This window comes from Myxocyprinus asiaticus, chromosome 33 (genome assembly GCF_019703515.2).
Source record: "Myxocyprinus asiaticus isolate MX2 ecotype Aquarium Trade chromosome 33, UBuf_Myxa_2, whole genome shotgun sequence".
NCBI lineage: Eukaryota > Metazoa > Chordata > Actinopteri > Cypriniformes > Catostomidae > Myxocyprinus > Myxocyprinus asiaticus.
Window position 1 is genome coordinate 3,295,250 of NC_059376.1, and position 18,355 is coordinate 3,313,604.

The 18,355-nt window shown below is 39.1% G+C and overlaps 1 protein-coding gene across 1 annotated transcript in view; it reads left to right on the plus strand.

Moving 5' to 3' along the window:
• Positions 1-18,215, plus strand: part of cacna1db (calcium channel, voltage-dependent, L type, alpha 1D subunit, b) — a 203,019-nt gene extending 184,804 nt beyond the window's left edge. The window contains exons 40-47 of the mRNA XM_051670137.1: positions 1,796-1,923; positions 2,385-2,501; positions 4,137-4,426; positions 11,614-11,757; positions 11,844-11,992; positions 15,731-15,828; positions 17,497-17,548; positions 18,105-18,215. Coding sequence (XP_051526097.1) covers positions 1,796-1,923; positions 2,385-2,501; positions 4,137-4,426; positions 11,614-11,757; positions 11,844-11,992; positions 15,731-15,828; positions 17,497-17,511 — 941 coding nt within the window. The 3' untranslated portion in view covers positions 17,512-17,548; positions 18,105-18,215. The remainder of the gene's footprint in view (positions 1-1,795; positions 1,924-2,384; positions 2,502-4,136; positions 4,427-11,613; positions 11,758-11,843; positions 11,993-15,730; positions 15,829-17,496; positions 17,549-18,104) is intronic.
• Positions 18,216-18,355: the final 140 nt, after the last annotated feature.

Below are 18,355 nucleotides of genomic sequence, written 5' to 3' on the forward strand. Positions count from 1 at the left end.
TCGGTTTGCAACAAAAGACATTCATTGGTCGACTGGAGTCATGTGGATTAATTTTATGCTGCCTAAATATGTCTTTTGGATCGTCAAACAGCCAGCAGCCTGATGGCACCCATTTATTTCCATTTATGGACACACTGAGCTGAAATGGGCTTATACATTCTTAATTTTGGTTCTGCTGAAGAAGGAAAGTCATACACATCTGGAATGGCTTAAAGGTAAGTAAATCTTGAGAGAATTTTCATTTTTGGGTGAACTATCCCTTTAAGCACATTTTACCCCCTAAATTCTCATAATTTGTCATTTGTAATTTTTTTACTGTATTAAAGTAAAAATAGTGTACACAGCCAAGTATTGCTGTGATATTTATATGCTTCACACTTAAAATTATGTATAGTTTTTTATGTTATGGTAATAAGAATATCATAATGATAATATTTGCATTGCAGTAATGAGAATTGGGCAGTAAAATGTGCATAAGTGTATTGAAAATGTTACAGTATGAAAAGTCTTAATGGCCCTTTAAGGAATAATTCACCCATCATGTACCCAACCTCATGCCATCCCAGATGTGTATGACTTTCTTTCTTCTGCAGAACACAAACAAAGATTTTTAGAAGAATATCTCAGCTCTGTAGGTCCATACAATACAAGTGAATGTGATCAGACCTTTGTAGCTCCAAAAATCACCTAAAGGAAACATACAGTAGAAGTAATCCATATGACTCCAGCAGTTAAATCTATATCTTCAGAAAATATATAATAGGTGTGGGTGAGAAACAGATAAAAATGTAAGTCCTTTTTTTACTCTAAATCTCGACTGTCACTTTTACATCTGAAAGTCACATGTAGTGCCTGTTTAGTTTCACTTTCACATCTGAAAGTTAAAGTGGAAATTTAGAGTAAAAAAATGACTTAAATATTGTTCTGTTTCTCACCCACATATTATATTGCTTTTGAAGATATGGATTTAAACACTGGAATCATATGGATTACTTTAATGTTTCCTTTATGTCATTTTTGGAGCTACAAAGGTCTGATCACCATTCACTTGTATTATATGGACCTACAGAGCTGAAATATTCTTCTAAAATCCTTCGTTTGTGTTCTGCTGAAGAGCGAAAGTGATACACATCTGGGATGGCATGCGGGTGAGTAAATGATAAGAAAATTTAAATTTTTTGGGTGAACTATCCCTTTAAAATAGGCTTCATTTTCTTGAAGCAAAATGTAATTTGAATTAATTTCTTTTGATTTTGGAGTAAAATTGGACCAGGACAATTTCTTGTCAGGTTTCATGAGAATCACCCATGTATGCTTGTGGAACATGACATGTATGAGATCGTATTGTTTGGAATGTAGATCAGATTGTCTGAATTTTTGGAAGCACCTATCTGAGGCAGTGTACTGTTTAATAATATACAGGTATACGGTTTTCAGTTATTAAAGTATATGCTACTGAATATATTATCTGACCTGGTGTGTGTGTGTGTGTGTGTGTGTGGGCGGATTTGGGTGGTTTATGAGGACAATTATTTAGGTTACAAACTGGTAATTACAAGGGTATTATGCTATAAATGTGGTTTATGAGGACATTTCTAGTGTCCCCATAAATCAAATCGCTTAAAAAAAAAAAACATACTAAACGATGTAAAAATGCATAAAGTTTTTTTTGAGGTTTAGGTTTAGGGGTAGGGGATAGAATCTATAGTTCGTACAGTGTAAAAATCATTATGTCTATGGAGAGTCCTCATAAGGATAGCCGCACCAACATGTGTGTGTGTGTGTGTGTGTTTAGATGATGAGGTGACAGTAGGGAAGTTCTACGCAACATTCCTCATACAGGACTACTTCAGAAAATTCAAGAAACGCAAAGAGCAAGGACTTGTGTGCCAACCCCATTTCAACAGCGCCACTGCTCTACAGGTGAACTTTAACAGTGAAACACAACTTATATGACATGAATGACTAATCATATAATTACATTGTAAATTAGTTGTTTTTTATACATTTTATTCAGTGGTAGGAAAGCTATCCTGGACTAAGCATGCACAGGATATCGTGCTTGTTAAGTTAACTGGTTGTTGTAATGGGGTAATAGACAGCAGCAGGTGGGAGTGCTCATTAAATTAGTTCTCATAGTTTTCAGTATCATTTGTAGTCTATGAAACTTCAAACTCTTATTTACGATGTGGAAGAATGGCATTTTAATGACTGTAGTTTAATAATAGTCTAAAAGTTAAGTGAACAGTAAACTGAATACAACAGCACAAAAAAACTGCCATACAGAAATGCCCCAAATGGAAATAACTCTGCTGGATGAATTATTGAAGGCATTTAGGTTGTGTCAGCAGGTTTTCAGGTGTGTTTTATGTGTGTCTGTGCAGGCCGGTCTGCGCACGCTGCATGATATCGGTCCGGAGATCCGCCGGGCAATATCATGTGATCTACAGGATGAAGGTCTGGTAGACTTGAACCTCGATGAGGAGGAGGAGATATTCAGGGTACAACGTTTACACAAGTCTAAATCAGCACACATGACCAATAGAAATGTGCTGCCAGTTTAACCTCAGTTCAACACAATACAAATGAGATGAACAAATACACTTTCTGTTCAGTCACATTAAACAAGGGATTGGAGACAGGGATTAAAACAAAAATAAAAAATACATCTAAATTAACTAAATTTAGTGTGGATTATGCTTCAAACAACTTTAAGTTATAACTGAAAATATAACTTAAAGTGGTTCAACTACTGTCAAGCTACTCTTTTTAAATAGTACTTTTACTAATAAAAAGTAGCTAACTACACTGAAGGTATTTAAATAGGAAAATAGTTTTAAATAAATAATATCACTTGATATATATTTAATTAGGATGACATTTAATTAAACATACATTTATACAGAATATAAATTAATAAAACTAGAAAACACAATTTTATATAACTGAGTGAAAATATGGTGAGTGCAAATAAATTAAATATTTCGCTTAACAAAATTGACATCTGGCAAAGTCCCTTTAAGGCTGCACAGGGCTCAAGTGAATCAGGGAATCACTTATGTGAATTGGTTCATTTACATGCACCGTCCAAAAGAACTGACTCGCTAAAATGAACTGGAGTTCCCGACGCTAAATATAAGGGAATCATTTATTTTAACTGGTTCAACTAGTTGAACTACTGTCACATGACTGAAAAAAGTAGCGTAGTTAGTAGTGTCACTAATTTTAGTTAACTACTCCTCAACTCTCTTAAATATATATTTTCTTAAACAAGTCATATTATTAGTGTAATCAGTGGAATAAATTTTGTATCAAAAGTCAGTTGTATTTAATCACGATTAATTGCATGAGTTTTCGTAGTTAATTGTGATTAATCCGATTTTAAAAGTGCTGAAATTTGACTCTATAAATATATATTTATTTTCCTGTCAAAATGCATTTAGTTTCTTCTTAGAAAAAAAAAAAAAATATGTAACAATAATGTTTTATAAATATTTTCCAAACAAAGTATTCTACAGTGTATAGATAGAAATGCACTAAAACAGCACCAATTCAAGTAATATTAAACGTTTTCCAAAGTCTAAGTGAGAGGTTGACTAATATAAAGAACTATTACCCATAGCACATTAAATCTCATAAACCCTCATCCTCCACAATATTAAGACTGTGCAGACTGTGGTTTTCTACTTTGCAAATCGTGAAGCCGCATTCACATGATTTGTGTCAGGGCGTCAACACACCTATGTGAAGTTTAAGCTCCACATAAAAAGTGCTTCAGTTCATAATGGCATACTACTTCTGCTATATCTATGTATGTCAGAAATAGTAAGATTAGCATGGTGTTGCAGTATGCCAGTGCAAACATGGCTAACATCTTGTTCTGCTTTTAGTGCTGGCACTGACCACGTAATGATACTTCATCCAAACAGCCCGCTAATCATTAGCTGATGCTTTGAAAGATCAGCAGCATCTGGGTCAAAATGAAAATTAAATGTCAATCTAATCTTGTATGAATTAACACATTAGTTTCAACATCTCTACTAATTATCTTTTATAAGACAATAAAAGTCTTTATCTGTTTTTGATAAAGTAGCAGGTAATGAGAAATAAACGTTATTGGTGCTGTGTGTCTGCAGAGGAATGGCGGTGTGTTTGGGAATCATGTGAGTGGAGATCAGTACAGCAGCAGTGCAACACAGCGCCCTCTACAGCTTCCTCTCTGCATCACTCACGACTCACAGAATTACTGTCAGTCAAACACAGACTCCAGATCATCCAACATCAACAATGCTAACACACCAGCGACCCTGACCAACGGTTGGCGCAGTCACAGCGCTCGGCCTTCCAGAGGCCTGTTGTCTTCCCTCAGCTCGTACCTGAACATCAGGAGTGATGCAGAATCACAGCTCAGTGCTCAGTGCAAGAGGTGTGAGGAACATGATAAAAAAAATAACTAAACGGATTGTTAATTTAACTCAGTTTAGTATTGGGATCTTTTCAAAATAACATTTTTGGCAAGATTTCATATCAGTATTTAAAACACTGATCAGACACTCTAAAGTGCATATATTTACATTAAAACTTTTTTAAAGGGATACTTCACTCGAACATTAAAATTCTATCATCATTTACTCGCCTTCATGTTGTTCAAAACGTGTATGAACAAATGTTCTTGCAGCTCTTTACTATACAATGAAAGTGAAAGAAGGCAAGTCCTGTCAGGCTCCAGAAAGGACAAAAGCACCATAAAAGTCCCATAAACAGGGTTCTCACGGTCATGGAAAACCTGGAAAAAAAAATTTATTGTGATTTCCAGGCATGGAAAAGTCATGGAAATGAATAAAATCTTCAAAGACATGGAAAAATCATGGGTGTATTTTTATTTATTATGCTCTGTGCTCTAAAATATTTAACCAGGATGTTCCGTTGCACTGGATTAAAAACACATGGTGAAGAGTTTAATGTTATTTAGAATACCTGACCAATTAGGATGCTTTCACTCTAGCACTTTTGGTGCACATCCGGGATCAAATGACGTCATAGTTCGGTTCATTTGGGTGGTGTGAACGCTGTTTCAGAACTCGGGTGCGTACCCGTAAACTGCACCCGAGTCCGCTTGAAAAGGTGGTTCATGTGAATTCCAGTGCGGTTCGCTGGTTCGATGCAATTGTACCAAATTGTGGAAGTGAACTGCTATTGATGATGTATAATTTGCATCTTTGCAGGCTCTCGATCGCAATTATTATAGTATAATGCATTTCTCACACCTGCCTGTCTCCAAATAAATCACCTTCAGAGAGCAGCTCACATTCTTAACATCTCTTGCAACACATCCGTGAGCTCACGGCTGACAAACGCTAATATTCTTCATTGCATATTCAATGCATCCGTGGAAGGCAAACACAAGTGTCGTTTTGCACCCTTAGAGACAACGATGTGCTGCTAATCCCTGCCCATTTTAGGATTCACGCAATGTGTTTGTATGGATTAAATTTCAAATTAAATGTTTTCAGTTCAACTTTTATCAAACAATGCTGTGGTTTTGTTTTTAACAAATTTGCGATTATGTGACTTCGGTGCCATTTTCAGAATGAAAGGCTAAATGTTTGGGCATGGAAATTAGCATACAAGTCATGGAAAAGTAATGGAAATTCATTGGTTGATAAGAGTGGGATCCCTGCATAAATGTATTACCTTCCTATCTTAAGTTTTAACATAAGATTTGTCATTTTCAAGTTCACAAATTCATATTACTGAAGCACATCTTAACCCCTGGATGGACTTCAGGGTCAATTCTAACCATTTGAATTTTTAACACCAATTTACATCAACTTACTGTCAGAGCCAGGAATCGAATTTGGGTCTCTGGCACAAGAGTCTTAATTTCTACCACTGAGCCACAGAAGGGAGTTGAACCCACTAGTCAGACGCGCTCTTAAAAGAACTCAGAAGAGTTTAACAACAAAAATAGCAAAAGAGTACAAAAGCAATTTCTTACTGACAATCACAAAAAACAGAAAAATCTTTAGTCCAGAAAAGGATCTGAAAGGAGGAAAAATAATCTCCAAAAAACTCAGGAAAAAGATATCAAAAAACAGCAAAAAATAAACACGGGGAAAGAACAAACCAAAAGGCTTACAAAGTTTAGTACTTGGAACTAGAGCAAACTTATGGCAGTAACTGGCTAGGAACATCAATAACCAAGCAAAGAAACAAAGGAAGTGATCAACTTAAATACACAGTCCAGAACGAGGCACAGGTGAAAACAATAACACATGATAAAATGGCGGGAAACTGAAATGAAACACAATGAGGGCCTCTAGTGGCCAAAATAAAACATTAAAGCAGAAAACTCTGACAGGACCCCTCCCTCTAGGAACGGCTCCTGACGTTCCCTCCTGGACGACTGGACTTGCGAGCATGAAATTCTTGAATTAGTTTGGGGTCCAAGATGTCCTTGGCAGGGACCCAGGAGCGCTCCTCAGGGCCATATCCTTCCCAGTCCACAAGATACTGCCGGGACCCACATACTCGACGGGCATCCAGTTTTCTGTGGACTGTGTAGGCTGGCTGGCCACCAATGATACGAGGAGGGTGAGGTTTACCTGTCGCAAGAAAAGAAGACAAAACAGGTTTTAACAGTGAGACATGAAAAGTGGGATTTATCTTCAAAGACCTAGGCAAATATAAATGGTAATTAACTGGGTTTACTTTCCTGGCAATCCTAAAGGGGCCAATGAACCTCTGGGAAAGTTTACGGGATTCCACCCGCAAGGGAATGTTCTTGGTGGAGAGCCAGACTCTTTGGCCGGGACGCAGAGTGGGGGCATGTATGCATCTATGATTGGCCTGGTGCTGATACTGCTGAGAGACCTTCAAGAGCTTGAGTCGGGCTTTTTTCCATGTCTGGCGGCAACGTTTAACAAACTGTTGAGTAGAGGGAACTGCAACCTCCACTTTTTGCTCAGGGAATAGAGGGGTGTATCCCAACTGGCACTCGAAAGGGGACATCCCTGTAGCTGAGGAGCGAAGGGTATTGTGAGTGTATACTGTCCACATGACGAAGGAAGACCAAGAGGTCGAGTTGTTAGCTGACATACACCTCAGTGTAGATCCTGGTTAAGCCTCTCCATTTGCCCACTGGACTCCGGGTGGAACCCAGAAGATAGACTCACTGTAGCCCCCAGAGATTGACAAAATGCCCGCCAGAATCGGGAGGAAAATTGGGGTCCTCGATCAGAGACGATGTCTTGTGGGATGCCAAAGACTCGGAAGACGTGGTTTATAACCAATTCAGCAGTTTCTTTAACGGTGGGTAGTTTGGGCAGAGGAATAAATCGGGCAGCCTTGGAGAATCTATCAACTATGACCATGATAGTGGTGTTGCCTCGTGATAGCAGAAGTCCAGTGATAAAATCCATAGAAAGATGAGACCAAGGTCTATGAGGTATGGAAAGAGGATGCAATAGCCCCTGTGGAGAGCGGTGAGGGACCTTACTTTGGTTGCACGTGGGACATGCATTTACAAATGTTGTCACATCCTCCTTGGTAGTTGGCCACCAAAATCGTCTTTGGAGGAACTCAAGAGTGCGAGAGGTACCAGGATGACAAGTGAGACGAGAGGAGTGTCCCCACTGGAGGATCTGGGAGCGGACAGCTTTAGGGACAAACAGGCAGTGGGTTGGCCCCCCTCCTGGGTCAGGTTCTCGGGCTTGGGCTTGTTTTACAGTATTTTCCAGATCCCACCTGATAGGAGCTATTATCTTGGATCTGGGAATAATTGATGCAATAGAATCTTCCTGAGGAGTGTTTACATACTCGGGACAAAGCATCAAGTTTTAGGTTTTTAGAGCTGGGGTGGTAGGATAAGGTGAACTGGAAACGGTTGAAGAATAAGGACCAACGTGCCTGGCGGGGGTTGAGTCGCTTTGCCTGCTGAATGTATTCCAGATTTTTGTGGTCCGTGAATACTTGGAATGGGCGTTTGGCCCCCTCAAGCCAATGCCTCCACTCTTCAAGCGCAAGCTTAACTGCCAGTAACTCTCGATCCCCAACATGATAGTTCGTCTCAGTCGGTGTAAGGCGGTGGGAAAGGAATGCACATGGATGCAACTTGTTGTCCTCCCCTCTTTGGGACAGCACAGCTCCAACCCCTATGTCCGAAGCATCGACCTCCACGATGAAGGGTTTATCTGGGTTAGGGAGAATGAGAATAGGTGCAGAGGTAAAATGGCTTTTGAGTTTGCTGAAGGCCAACTCTGCTTCATGTCCCCAATTAAAGCTGGTTGTGTTCCCCTTGGTGAGGGCAGATAAAGGAGCCGCCACAGTACTGAAGTTCCGGATGAACTTGCGATAAAAATTGGCGAAACCAAGGAAAAGCTGTACTTCCTTTACCGACGAGGGGGAGGGCCAATCCACAACTGCTTGAACCTTTTGAGGGTCCATTTGTATCTGGCCAGGCTTGATAATGAACCCCAGGAACTGAACTTTGGTCACATGGAACTCACATTTCTCAGGTTTAACATAAAGATGGTTATCAAGAAGACATCTGAGAACCTTACTGACGTGTTTTACATGTTCTTGGAGGGAACTCGAGAAGATGAGGATATTGTCCAAGTAGACAAACACAAATTGGTTGAGCATGTCTCAGAGAACATCATTAATGAGAGCTTGAAATACTGCAGGAGCATTGGTGAGACCGAAGGGCATAACCAAATATTCATAGTGCCCAGTGGGCATGTTGAAGGCGGTCTTCCATTCATCTCCTTGCCTGATGCGCACGAGATGGTAGGCATTGCGCAAGTCAAGCTTAGTGAAGATGGAGGCTTCTTGCAGAATTTCGAAAGCAGTGGTCATTAATGGCAAGGGATAGCGGTTTCGAACAGTGATCTTATTAACGCCCCTGTAATCAATACATGGCCGCCATCCTTCTTCCCAACGAAAAAGAATCCAGCTCCAGCAGGGGAAGTGGATGGTTGGATGATACCTGCCGCAAGGGATTCGTTAATGTATTTGTCCATAGCAGTTCGTTCAGGGGGAGACAAAGAGAATATACAACCTCTGGGGCTGGCAGGTTCCTGGGAGCAGCTCAATGGCACAATCATAGGGGCGATGAGGAGGTGGCCTTCCTTTTGCTGAACACTGCCTTGAGGTGGTGGTACTGAGCAGGGACTTGAGACAGATCTAGGGTTTCTTGGGACTCGAGAACAAGATCAGGGGAATTCTGGGCCAAGCATGTAGTCTGACAGGTGGGACCCCAACTGAGAACAGCGCCAGTGGACCAGTCAAAGTGTGGGTTATGCTGGAGGAGCCAGGGGTGACCGAGGATAATAGGAAACTCTGGAGTCTGTATAAGGTGAAAGCACATTCTCTCCTGGTGCTGTTAAGTGACGAGACCAAGGAGAGTGGTGAGGTGGGTTATTTTCCCTGGAGCTAACGGTCTTCCATCCAAGGCTGTCGCAGTTAGGGGGGCAGGAAGGGAATTAATAGGAATCTGGAGACTCTGGGCAAGGGAAATATCCATGAAATTCCCGGCAGCACCAGAATCAATCAATGCCTGGAGTTGGTGTTTTTGATCTCCCCAAGTGAGTGTGATGGGAAGGAACAATCCAGAGTTGGAAAGTGAAGCTGTGCGTGTAACTCCCGTTACAGTCCTTCCTTGCCTGTACAGGACTGGGCATTTCCTGAAAGCTCGGGGCAGTCAGAGCGAAAATGACCATACACTCCACAATATAGACAACAGCGCTCTCTCATGCGATGGTCTCGTTCTGATGGGGAATGCCTAGTCCTTCCCAATTGCATGGGTTCCGAGGACTCGTGGGGCACTGGTAGCATTGGAGCAAGTGCTGGACTGGCAGACAAAGTGGAAACAGATGGCCAGTTCAGGCTTCTCTCCCTCAGGCGATTATCCAGCCGGATTGCTTGATCCATGAGGGTCTCGAGATCACGAGCAGGTTCTCTGGTAGCCATATCATCCTTGATTGCCTCAGACAGACCATTCAGGAAGCACACCATGAGGGCCTCGTCGTTCCAGCCGCTCCCTGCTGCAACTGTCCGAAACTGTATGGCATATTCAGCCGTGCTGCCATTACCTTGTTTGAGGGTGAGAAGTCTCTTAGAGGCTTGCCGGCCACTGAGGGGGTGGTCAAAGACTCGCTTGAACTCCTTTTCAAACACAGAATAACTTGAACAGAAGGGTGCCTGTGCCTTCCAGACCGCTGTTGCCCAAGAAAGAGCCTTGCCAGAAAGCAGGGTAATAACATATGCGATCTTGGCCTGATCTGAGGGGAAGGAAGATGGTTGTATCTTCTGGGATCACCTGAGAAATGTTGTGGTGGAGGTAGGCGAGGTTCAATCAGGGGAGAGAGTACTCGAGAATCCGGAAGGGGTACCGAGGCAGCAGGAGAAGCAGTGGCTGAAGTGGAGAGCAGGCGGTCCAGGATCTGACAAACAGAAATCATGAGATCTGACAGCACTTGTGAGTGTTTAGCCATCACAGTCTCCTGCTGGACTAGTGCTGACTCATGGCATTGGATTGTGGACTCCTGCTGAGCAATTGTGGCCAGGAGTTCTTGAGCATTAGGCATCTCTGGGTTCATAGTATGGCTTGGTTATTCTGTCGAACTTGGGTCTCTGGCGCAAGAGTCTTAATTTCTACCACTGAGCCACAGAAGGGAGTTGAACCCAATAGTCAGACGCGCTCTTAAAAGAACTCAGAAGAGTTTATTAACAAAAATAGCAAAAGAGTACAAAAGCAATTTCTTACTGACAATCACAAAAAACAGAAAAATCTTTAATCCAGAAAAGGATCTGAAAGGAGGAAAAATAATCTCCAAAAAACTCAGGAAAATGATATAAAAAAACAGCAAAAAATAAACACGGGGAAAGAACAAACCAAAAGGCTTACAAAGTTTAGTACTTGGAACTAGAGCAAACTTACGGCAGTAACTGGCTAGGAACATCAATAACCAAGCAAAGAAACAAAGGAAGTGATCAACTTAAATACACAGTCCAGAACGTGGCACAGGTGAAAACAATAACACATGATAAAATGGCAGGGAAACTGAAATGAAACACAATGAGGGCCTCTAGTGGCCAAAATAAAACATTAAAGCAGAAAACTCTGACACTTACCTTAAAATTTTCAGCCTTAAAATGTATGACATCCTTCACAGAGGTTATTTAAACCTGACAACGAACCTTGTTTAAAAAAATACTTTTGTAAACAACGTTATAAAATAAGTTCCTAAGGACTTCTTGGTCAGTTTTAAATTAATATGTTGTACTTCATTATTTTCACATTTATACTGGTTTCATCGAACTAGTTCAACATCAATAATTCAACTCAATAGGAAAAAAATAATAATTATCATTTTTGTAAAATAAATAAATAAATTAATTAATTCTTGTCCCAAGTACAATACTGTGAATAATATGGAGTGTAGTCAAGGCTGTTATTAGCTACTTACACTCAAACCCAAAACATTTTCAATGTAAAAGGGTTCAGTGGTCGTTGAATTGAAATGTCATGGGTTGGGCCATTTGCATGTAGTGTTTGTGATTTAATTAAATATCTGAGCACTAATAATAGTTTTATTTTCCAATGGCTTTCAGGCCAGACTCTTGTGCTGTTGGGTACCCGACCATCCACGTCGAGAACTCCACGTGTGATGACATCAGCGATGATGACAAGACCTCAGGAGACTATTACAGCGGAGACGAGTGTCACGAGGATGGTGTCTTCCTGCCAAAAGACCGGTATGAGCTTGACAACTCTTCTTAGAGAGTGCACAAGCTGTTCTGGCTGTTGAGTTAACATCTCTTCTCTCGGTCTCTCCTCTGAGGTCATGTAAGGACTTTCAGGATGCTGTCAGTGAAGGTGGTGCAGGTGGAGCTCTGGATGTGTGTGAATGTATCTGTGATGAGGATGAGCAGCTCATATCTCAGCAGCCCCACAGGGCATCCAAACAACACCTGCTGTCTACAGCTCAATGTGAGACACATGGAATAAAGTTAAATGGCCCTGAATTGTTGGCAAAACAAGCTGTTAAAATGGACAATTCGGCATTAGTAGTTATCAAGGGATAAACATATTAGTGACGTTTTGTCAGTTACAAATCTACTGACAGCCTCATAAATGGAATTGTACACAATTTCTGTTTTCAAATAGTTTTGAATTAATTTTAAATATTGCGATTAGTTTAATTTGGCAATTTTGCACACATCTGGTCATATTTAACCCCACATCAATTTAAAAAAAACATGAAATTATACTTTTTTAAATTTTACATTTACTACTATTGTTTTCAGTGATGATTCTTATTACTGTAAAAGTCTTTTTTTTTTATTGTATTATATTTAAAAAAGATGCTGTTGGACAGAAGTGTGACCAGGTGTCCTGATAAAACCGAGACAGTCCCCATTTTATGAGTCTTGTACCTTTTGTCCCGCTGTTTTCTCTGTCATGAGAAACTACAACAATAAGCAGGCATTTAATTTCTTTTGAATAATAGTGTTCAATTAAGAATTGCACACTTAGAAGTTTGTAGAAGTTTGTGTGTGTAACTTTTATGAAAACAATATTAAAAAAGTCAAAATATATACAAAAAAAAAAAAAAAAAATCTTAATGACCCTAAAAGTAGGCTTATTTTTTCTTTATGCAAAATGTTATTTTATATTGGGGCTGTCAATCAATTAAAGTTTTGTACCAAATCAATGACATGGTATGCCAATTAATTAATCAAATTAATCACATTTAATCACATATGTAAATACAGGTATGTGCAGAAAAACCCCCTCAAATAACAGTAATTCAAAATATAATGATTAAATAATAATACATATTTATTTAAATAATTATAATGTATATATATATATATATATATATATATATATATATATATATATATATATATATACACACACACACACAGTATATATATATATATATATAATTTCATTCAGATAATTAAAATGCATTACATTATTGTAGCAGTCCAGTAAAGCATTGGTAAAGGATACAAAAATTAGATTTACAATCTAAAATATTGTTTATATTTTATATATAGAATAGAATAGAATATATAGTTATAAATATATAGTTTATATAATTTATGTTTAACATTGTTGTCTAAGGATGCGTCAGTGTGTATCTGCATCAGACAGTTCGGAGCTTCTCACTTTGGGTGTCTCGCATCATTAACACTGTCTTTTTAGGTCACTGTGTCAAGTTAAACGTAGTTTAAGGGGCCGTTTACACGACAACGTTTTCAACTAAAAACTGAAAACTTTTTATGCGTTTTGGCTGTTCGTTTACACGACAACGGCGTTTTGGGGACTGAAAACGCACTTTTGAAAACTGGTTTCAAAGTGCAAGTTTTTGAAAACGATGCCGTTATCGTCTCCGTGTAAACATACAAAAACGCGAATTTGTGAAAACGATGACGTCATGCGCACACGTATTACGTGTTATATAAAGAATGATGGACTGATAGGCATCAATTTGAGATGTATATGATCAATATGAATACTGGTGTCTGTGCAAATAACATTAATCAACAATTTATTCATTTGGAGTGTTTTGTATGGAGTGTGAACATTGTACAGTAGGTAGAACCTGCAATTTGAAAATCTTGAAATGAATGTATGGATTCAGATGGGAAAAATGTATTTGTATTTTAAATGTTATTTATTTACTTAATTTTATTTGATGTACCTTTACCCTGCAATTCATTCACCCACCGCGTATGTATATAGCCTATAGACAGAGATGTGATGCCATGTACAGTATTCAATGATATGCTTAGAATATGAAAACATGAGGCAGTGAAAATGCATGTTAGATCCAGTGTACACAAGACCTCTCTCTCCATCAGAAGATATCCATATATCAGAGTTCTGTCTGATATCCAAAACCAGTCAAAATCAACAGCTTGTTATGTTAACTTACTCTCCTACCAGCCCAAGAGTCAGCAGGGGGAATACAGAAGAAGGCAGGAGACGAAGTGATGGTAAAAATGAGCAGAGTTTATTGAATAATATTGAGAGTTCAGTCTATAGGCATGCGCATGAGTACTTCAAAACAATGCAAGACATTCAAAACTACAATGGCGGACTACAGGACTGTTTTTGTACTGTTCAAGATTTTGAGTTTATTGACGCTTCTCCAGCAAAGTAATTGTAGTAATAAAGCAATATCATCGTCCGTCCAGACAAAATTGCTCGATGCTTTCGCCATCTTCACTGTTTGTATTCACTGCTCTTTAGAAGAATGCTTATGTGCGCAGGCGCGTAGTGTTTCTTTACAAAGTGACATCGCTGGCTACTGGCCTGGCATGCATAATACAGCATTTTTAATCGTTGTGCGAACGGGGATCGTTTTGACAACGTTGTCGTCTGTACGCGAAACTTTTCAAAAACGCAAAGGAAAAACTTTTCCGTTTTTAGTACATCGTTGTCGTGTAAATGTACCCTTCAACTTAGACAAACACGTCTTGAGATCCCTGCATTCGGATTTGCGCTCGATCCATCTGTGTTTGAACCCAAGAATGTGTTCTCATCTTGTGTTGCTGCTGGTGTCAAGTAAGCAGAAACAAGCCTGAGTGTGGTTTGTTCTCTGTTTAAGCTGCGTGTTGTCTAAACAGCTGGCGTTTCACTTACTGCCCTCTGGAGAAAACAGGTGGTACACCATGCTTGAATTGCTTCGATGGTAGGAATATTGCGGTCCGGGGACATGATTAATTGTGTTATTTTTTTAACACATAATTTTTTTAAATATAATTAATCAGACTGAATTAACATGTTAAATAGAGAGCCCTATTTTATTTATATAGTTTTTTAATAATTAGTCAAATTGGACTAGTACATTTTCTTGACAGGTTTTGTGAGAATCAACCAGTTGCCATTATTAAATTGTATTACGTATATTGGCATTATATTGGTCACCTAGTCTCAACCTCCGACGGCACGCCCATGGGCCGCCCACAGTCATGCACTATCTGATGCATAGAGCCCACAGACATAATCTGACTGGCCGGTTTGATGGAACTTCCGCAAGTAAAAGCACACAGGACACAGCTGTATTCTGGAAACAGTCGTGTTCAATCGTGTTGACACAACGAATGCTTTTTATGTCAGGTTAGTGCCATAAAATCTTTTAAAGATACTCAAAGTTTCACTTGAGGCACGTCCACAAACAGAGCTGCATATTCTGCTTTGTTTACTTAGTTATGTACTTAGTTACATATGTTTTTAGTAGTCTGAGCTGAGGTTTTCTGTGTAATAGCTCACATAGGCTGCCACACAATTAAATAAATTATTTATTTCCCAGTCTTTTATTATGGTATAATACATCTCAGATAACCCCAACTGTGTTTGATCACTTTATTTGTCAGTTGGATGGCTCTTCCTGTCTAAGTGGGCGGTTCTTTGCCAATTTAAGCTACAGTTTTAGTTAAATGTTTATCAGCCACCCTGCTCTAGATATTGGTATCGGCATTGGCCAATTAAAAACCTATAATGGTCGACCACTGTATTATATCACAGCAATTTGGATAGAAAATAGCTTTTGATAACCAAGTTGAAATTGGAGTACAATCTGAGAATTCAGAGCAAATTGTGCACTGTATGCACCACTTTGGTGAAAAATAAACTAAAATGTATATGTTCATTTATTTGCCGGTTTGCTGTTGTAATAGACACTCTGTGTATCTGATGTATTCTGTCATATAGCTTCTCACAGACCCACTTTCCATTTCGAGTGTCTACGCAAACAGAGCAGTCAAGACGAGATTCCCCTGCGACACACAGATCTGCTGCCACACCATCAGGTGATGATAACACAACATACAACATATACATGGGGGCCTGGGTAGCTCAGTGGTAAAAGACGCTGGCTACCACCCCTGGAGTTCGCTAGTTCAAATCCCAGGGCGTGCTGAGTCACTCCAGCCAGGTCTCCTAAGCAACCAAATTGTCCCGGTTGCTAGGGAGGGTAGAGTCACATGGGGTAACCTCCTCGTGGTCGCCATAATGTGAGCAGGGATGCCACGTGCTATGTCTCTGATAAGATGCGCAGGTTGATGGTCTCAGACGCGGAGGCAACTGGGATTCATCCTCCGCCACCCGGATTGAGGCGAATCACTACGTGACCACGAGGACCTAAAAGCGCACTGGGAATTGGGCATTCCAAATTGGGTGAAAAAAAAAAAACATACAACATTAACTAAGTTGTGGAGTCAGGGGGCATTTTTTTGATGACCACAGTGTTTTCCAACAGAAATGCATCTAAAATATGTAACAACATATATATATATCTATATATATATATATATATATATATATATATATATATATACTGTACATTTTATGTCTCCTCTAAATACCATGCTACATGAAGGAGCTTACACAGTTTTCTGTGCTGACAAAGCAACAGCAGCTTAAAATGACCACTGCTACCTCATGGCCATTTATGTATTTATTTAGCAAGTAGTTGTGTAGTAAGCAGGATAATAAACAGTCAGATGGTCTCTATTGCAAAATTAACACCAACAGGTTCATGAGAACTTAGATACAAAGTGGAGGTTTAATTCAGTGTTTGTGGAGAATCTATGGTCTCTTTCTTCTGACATAATAACATAATTTAAACTCAAATCTATGTTTCATGTCCATTTATTTATTTATTTATTGGGTAAGAAAAAAAAACACTAATACAAGACATGGAACTGACTGTACATTATCTCTTACATATAATTATTAGGGCTGTCAATCGATAGATATTTTTAATCAATTTAATTCGATAATGTGTTGATTCATTAATCGAATGAATCGCAATGAATTGCATAATATCATTATTTACTGAGAAAGGCTCCCAAATAAATATAATTTGGTATATAATAGTTAAAATTTGTTAAAACGTATCTGTTTAGTGAAGCCTTTGCTAATTTATAATGATCAATAGGTGTTGAACAGAAGCATTTGTGTTGTGTATTGTTGTTATGTATTTTAATTTCGTTTTAATTCTTTTTATAAGATATTTTTATTTTATTTTAATTGTACAGCACTTTGGTACACTCTGTGGTTTATAGTGCTTTATAAATAAATTTTGAATTTAATTTTGAATTGAAAATGACTTAATATAATATAATGATAATTCAGATAATTGAAATACATCTTCTACACAAATTTTACAATGCAAAAAGTGGTTTAAAGTCAAAATATTGTTTTATTTCAAGATAATTGAAATTAACCCTATTATTGGCCTGTTTCCGTCTGAGCTATTTTATTGTTGGTATGTGTACTCATGCATCAGATGGACACTTTTGGATTTTCTCATTTTGGTGGCATCACATTTCACTAGTTTTTTTAGCATCTCTACTCATAAGCACTGAGTTTTTTGGAAGCTGTGTCAAGTTAAACATAGTTTGGAACATTGAAAAATGTGTCTGTGAAAGGCTGAGCTGCTCTTGTTGGTTTGATGAGGTGTGTTTTCTGTACAGCTGGAGTTGCGCTGACTGACCCCTACTGACACAGATTCACTAAAACATCAAGGTACAACATCAAACTTGTGCTCCGATGGTTGGAACATTCTTTATTAAGGAATTTATGTACGCATCGGGGGCACTATTAATTACGTACATTTTTGAACGCATATAATTTTTTCATATAATTAATAACACTAAATTAATGCATTAAATCGACAACGCTGATGCTGATCTTTTTTTTTTTTAGATTACAATGACATTTGTTTATGCCCAAGTCATACCGCATTATCAACATTAGCTGACTTACTTTCCAGATGCAGTTCAAGCACCAGTTTCTATTTATGGTGGACATTTAGGCTAACACAACCGTGGATATATTTATTTTGATATTTGCATAATTCCATGCAATGTGTTTTTTACATTACCTCATGCAACGCTGTAGGGGTTATTACTGTCTATGTCGTCATTAACAGAGCAGCCTCAGACATGAAAAGTGCTGAACACTGTAGGTTAATTTTCCACCTGGTACATTTTATTTAAAGCAACTTACAGCTGAAGCAACATGTCAGGTGTTGTGATATACAGTATATACCGCCTCACAGCATCATTTGTTCATACTGCAGGTAAAGGCAGTAACCGGACAAGAATCAAATCGAGCACGACTCTCTCCAACTCGTTCTATCCGCTCATGGGTCACGCCACCGACCACGCCTCCATATACCCCTCTCCTTCAGGCCCCACCCAGCTCCAGCAGCACTCCGGGATTGGCTCACAGGGGATTGTGGAATGCCCAGCAGGTGTCTGATTGGTCACCACGTTGTCCCTCCCCCTCTCACCTGCAGATCCCGTGCGCTCAGTACCTGCAGCAACGCAG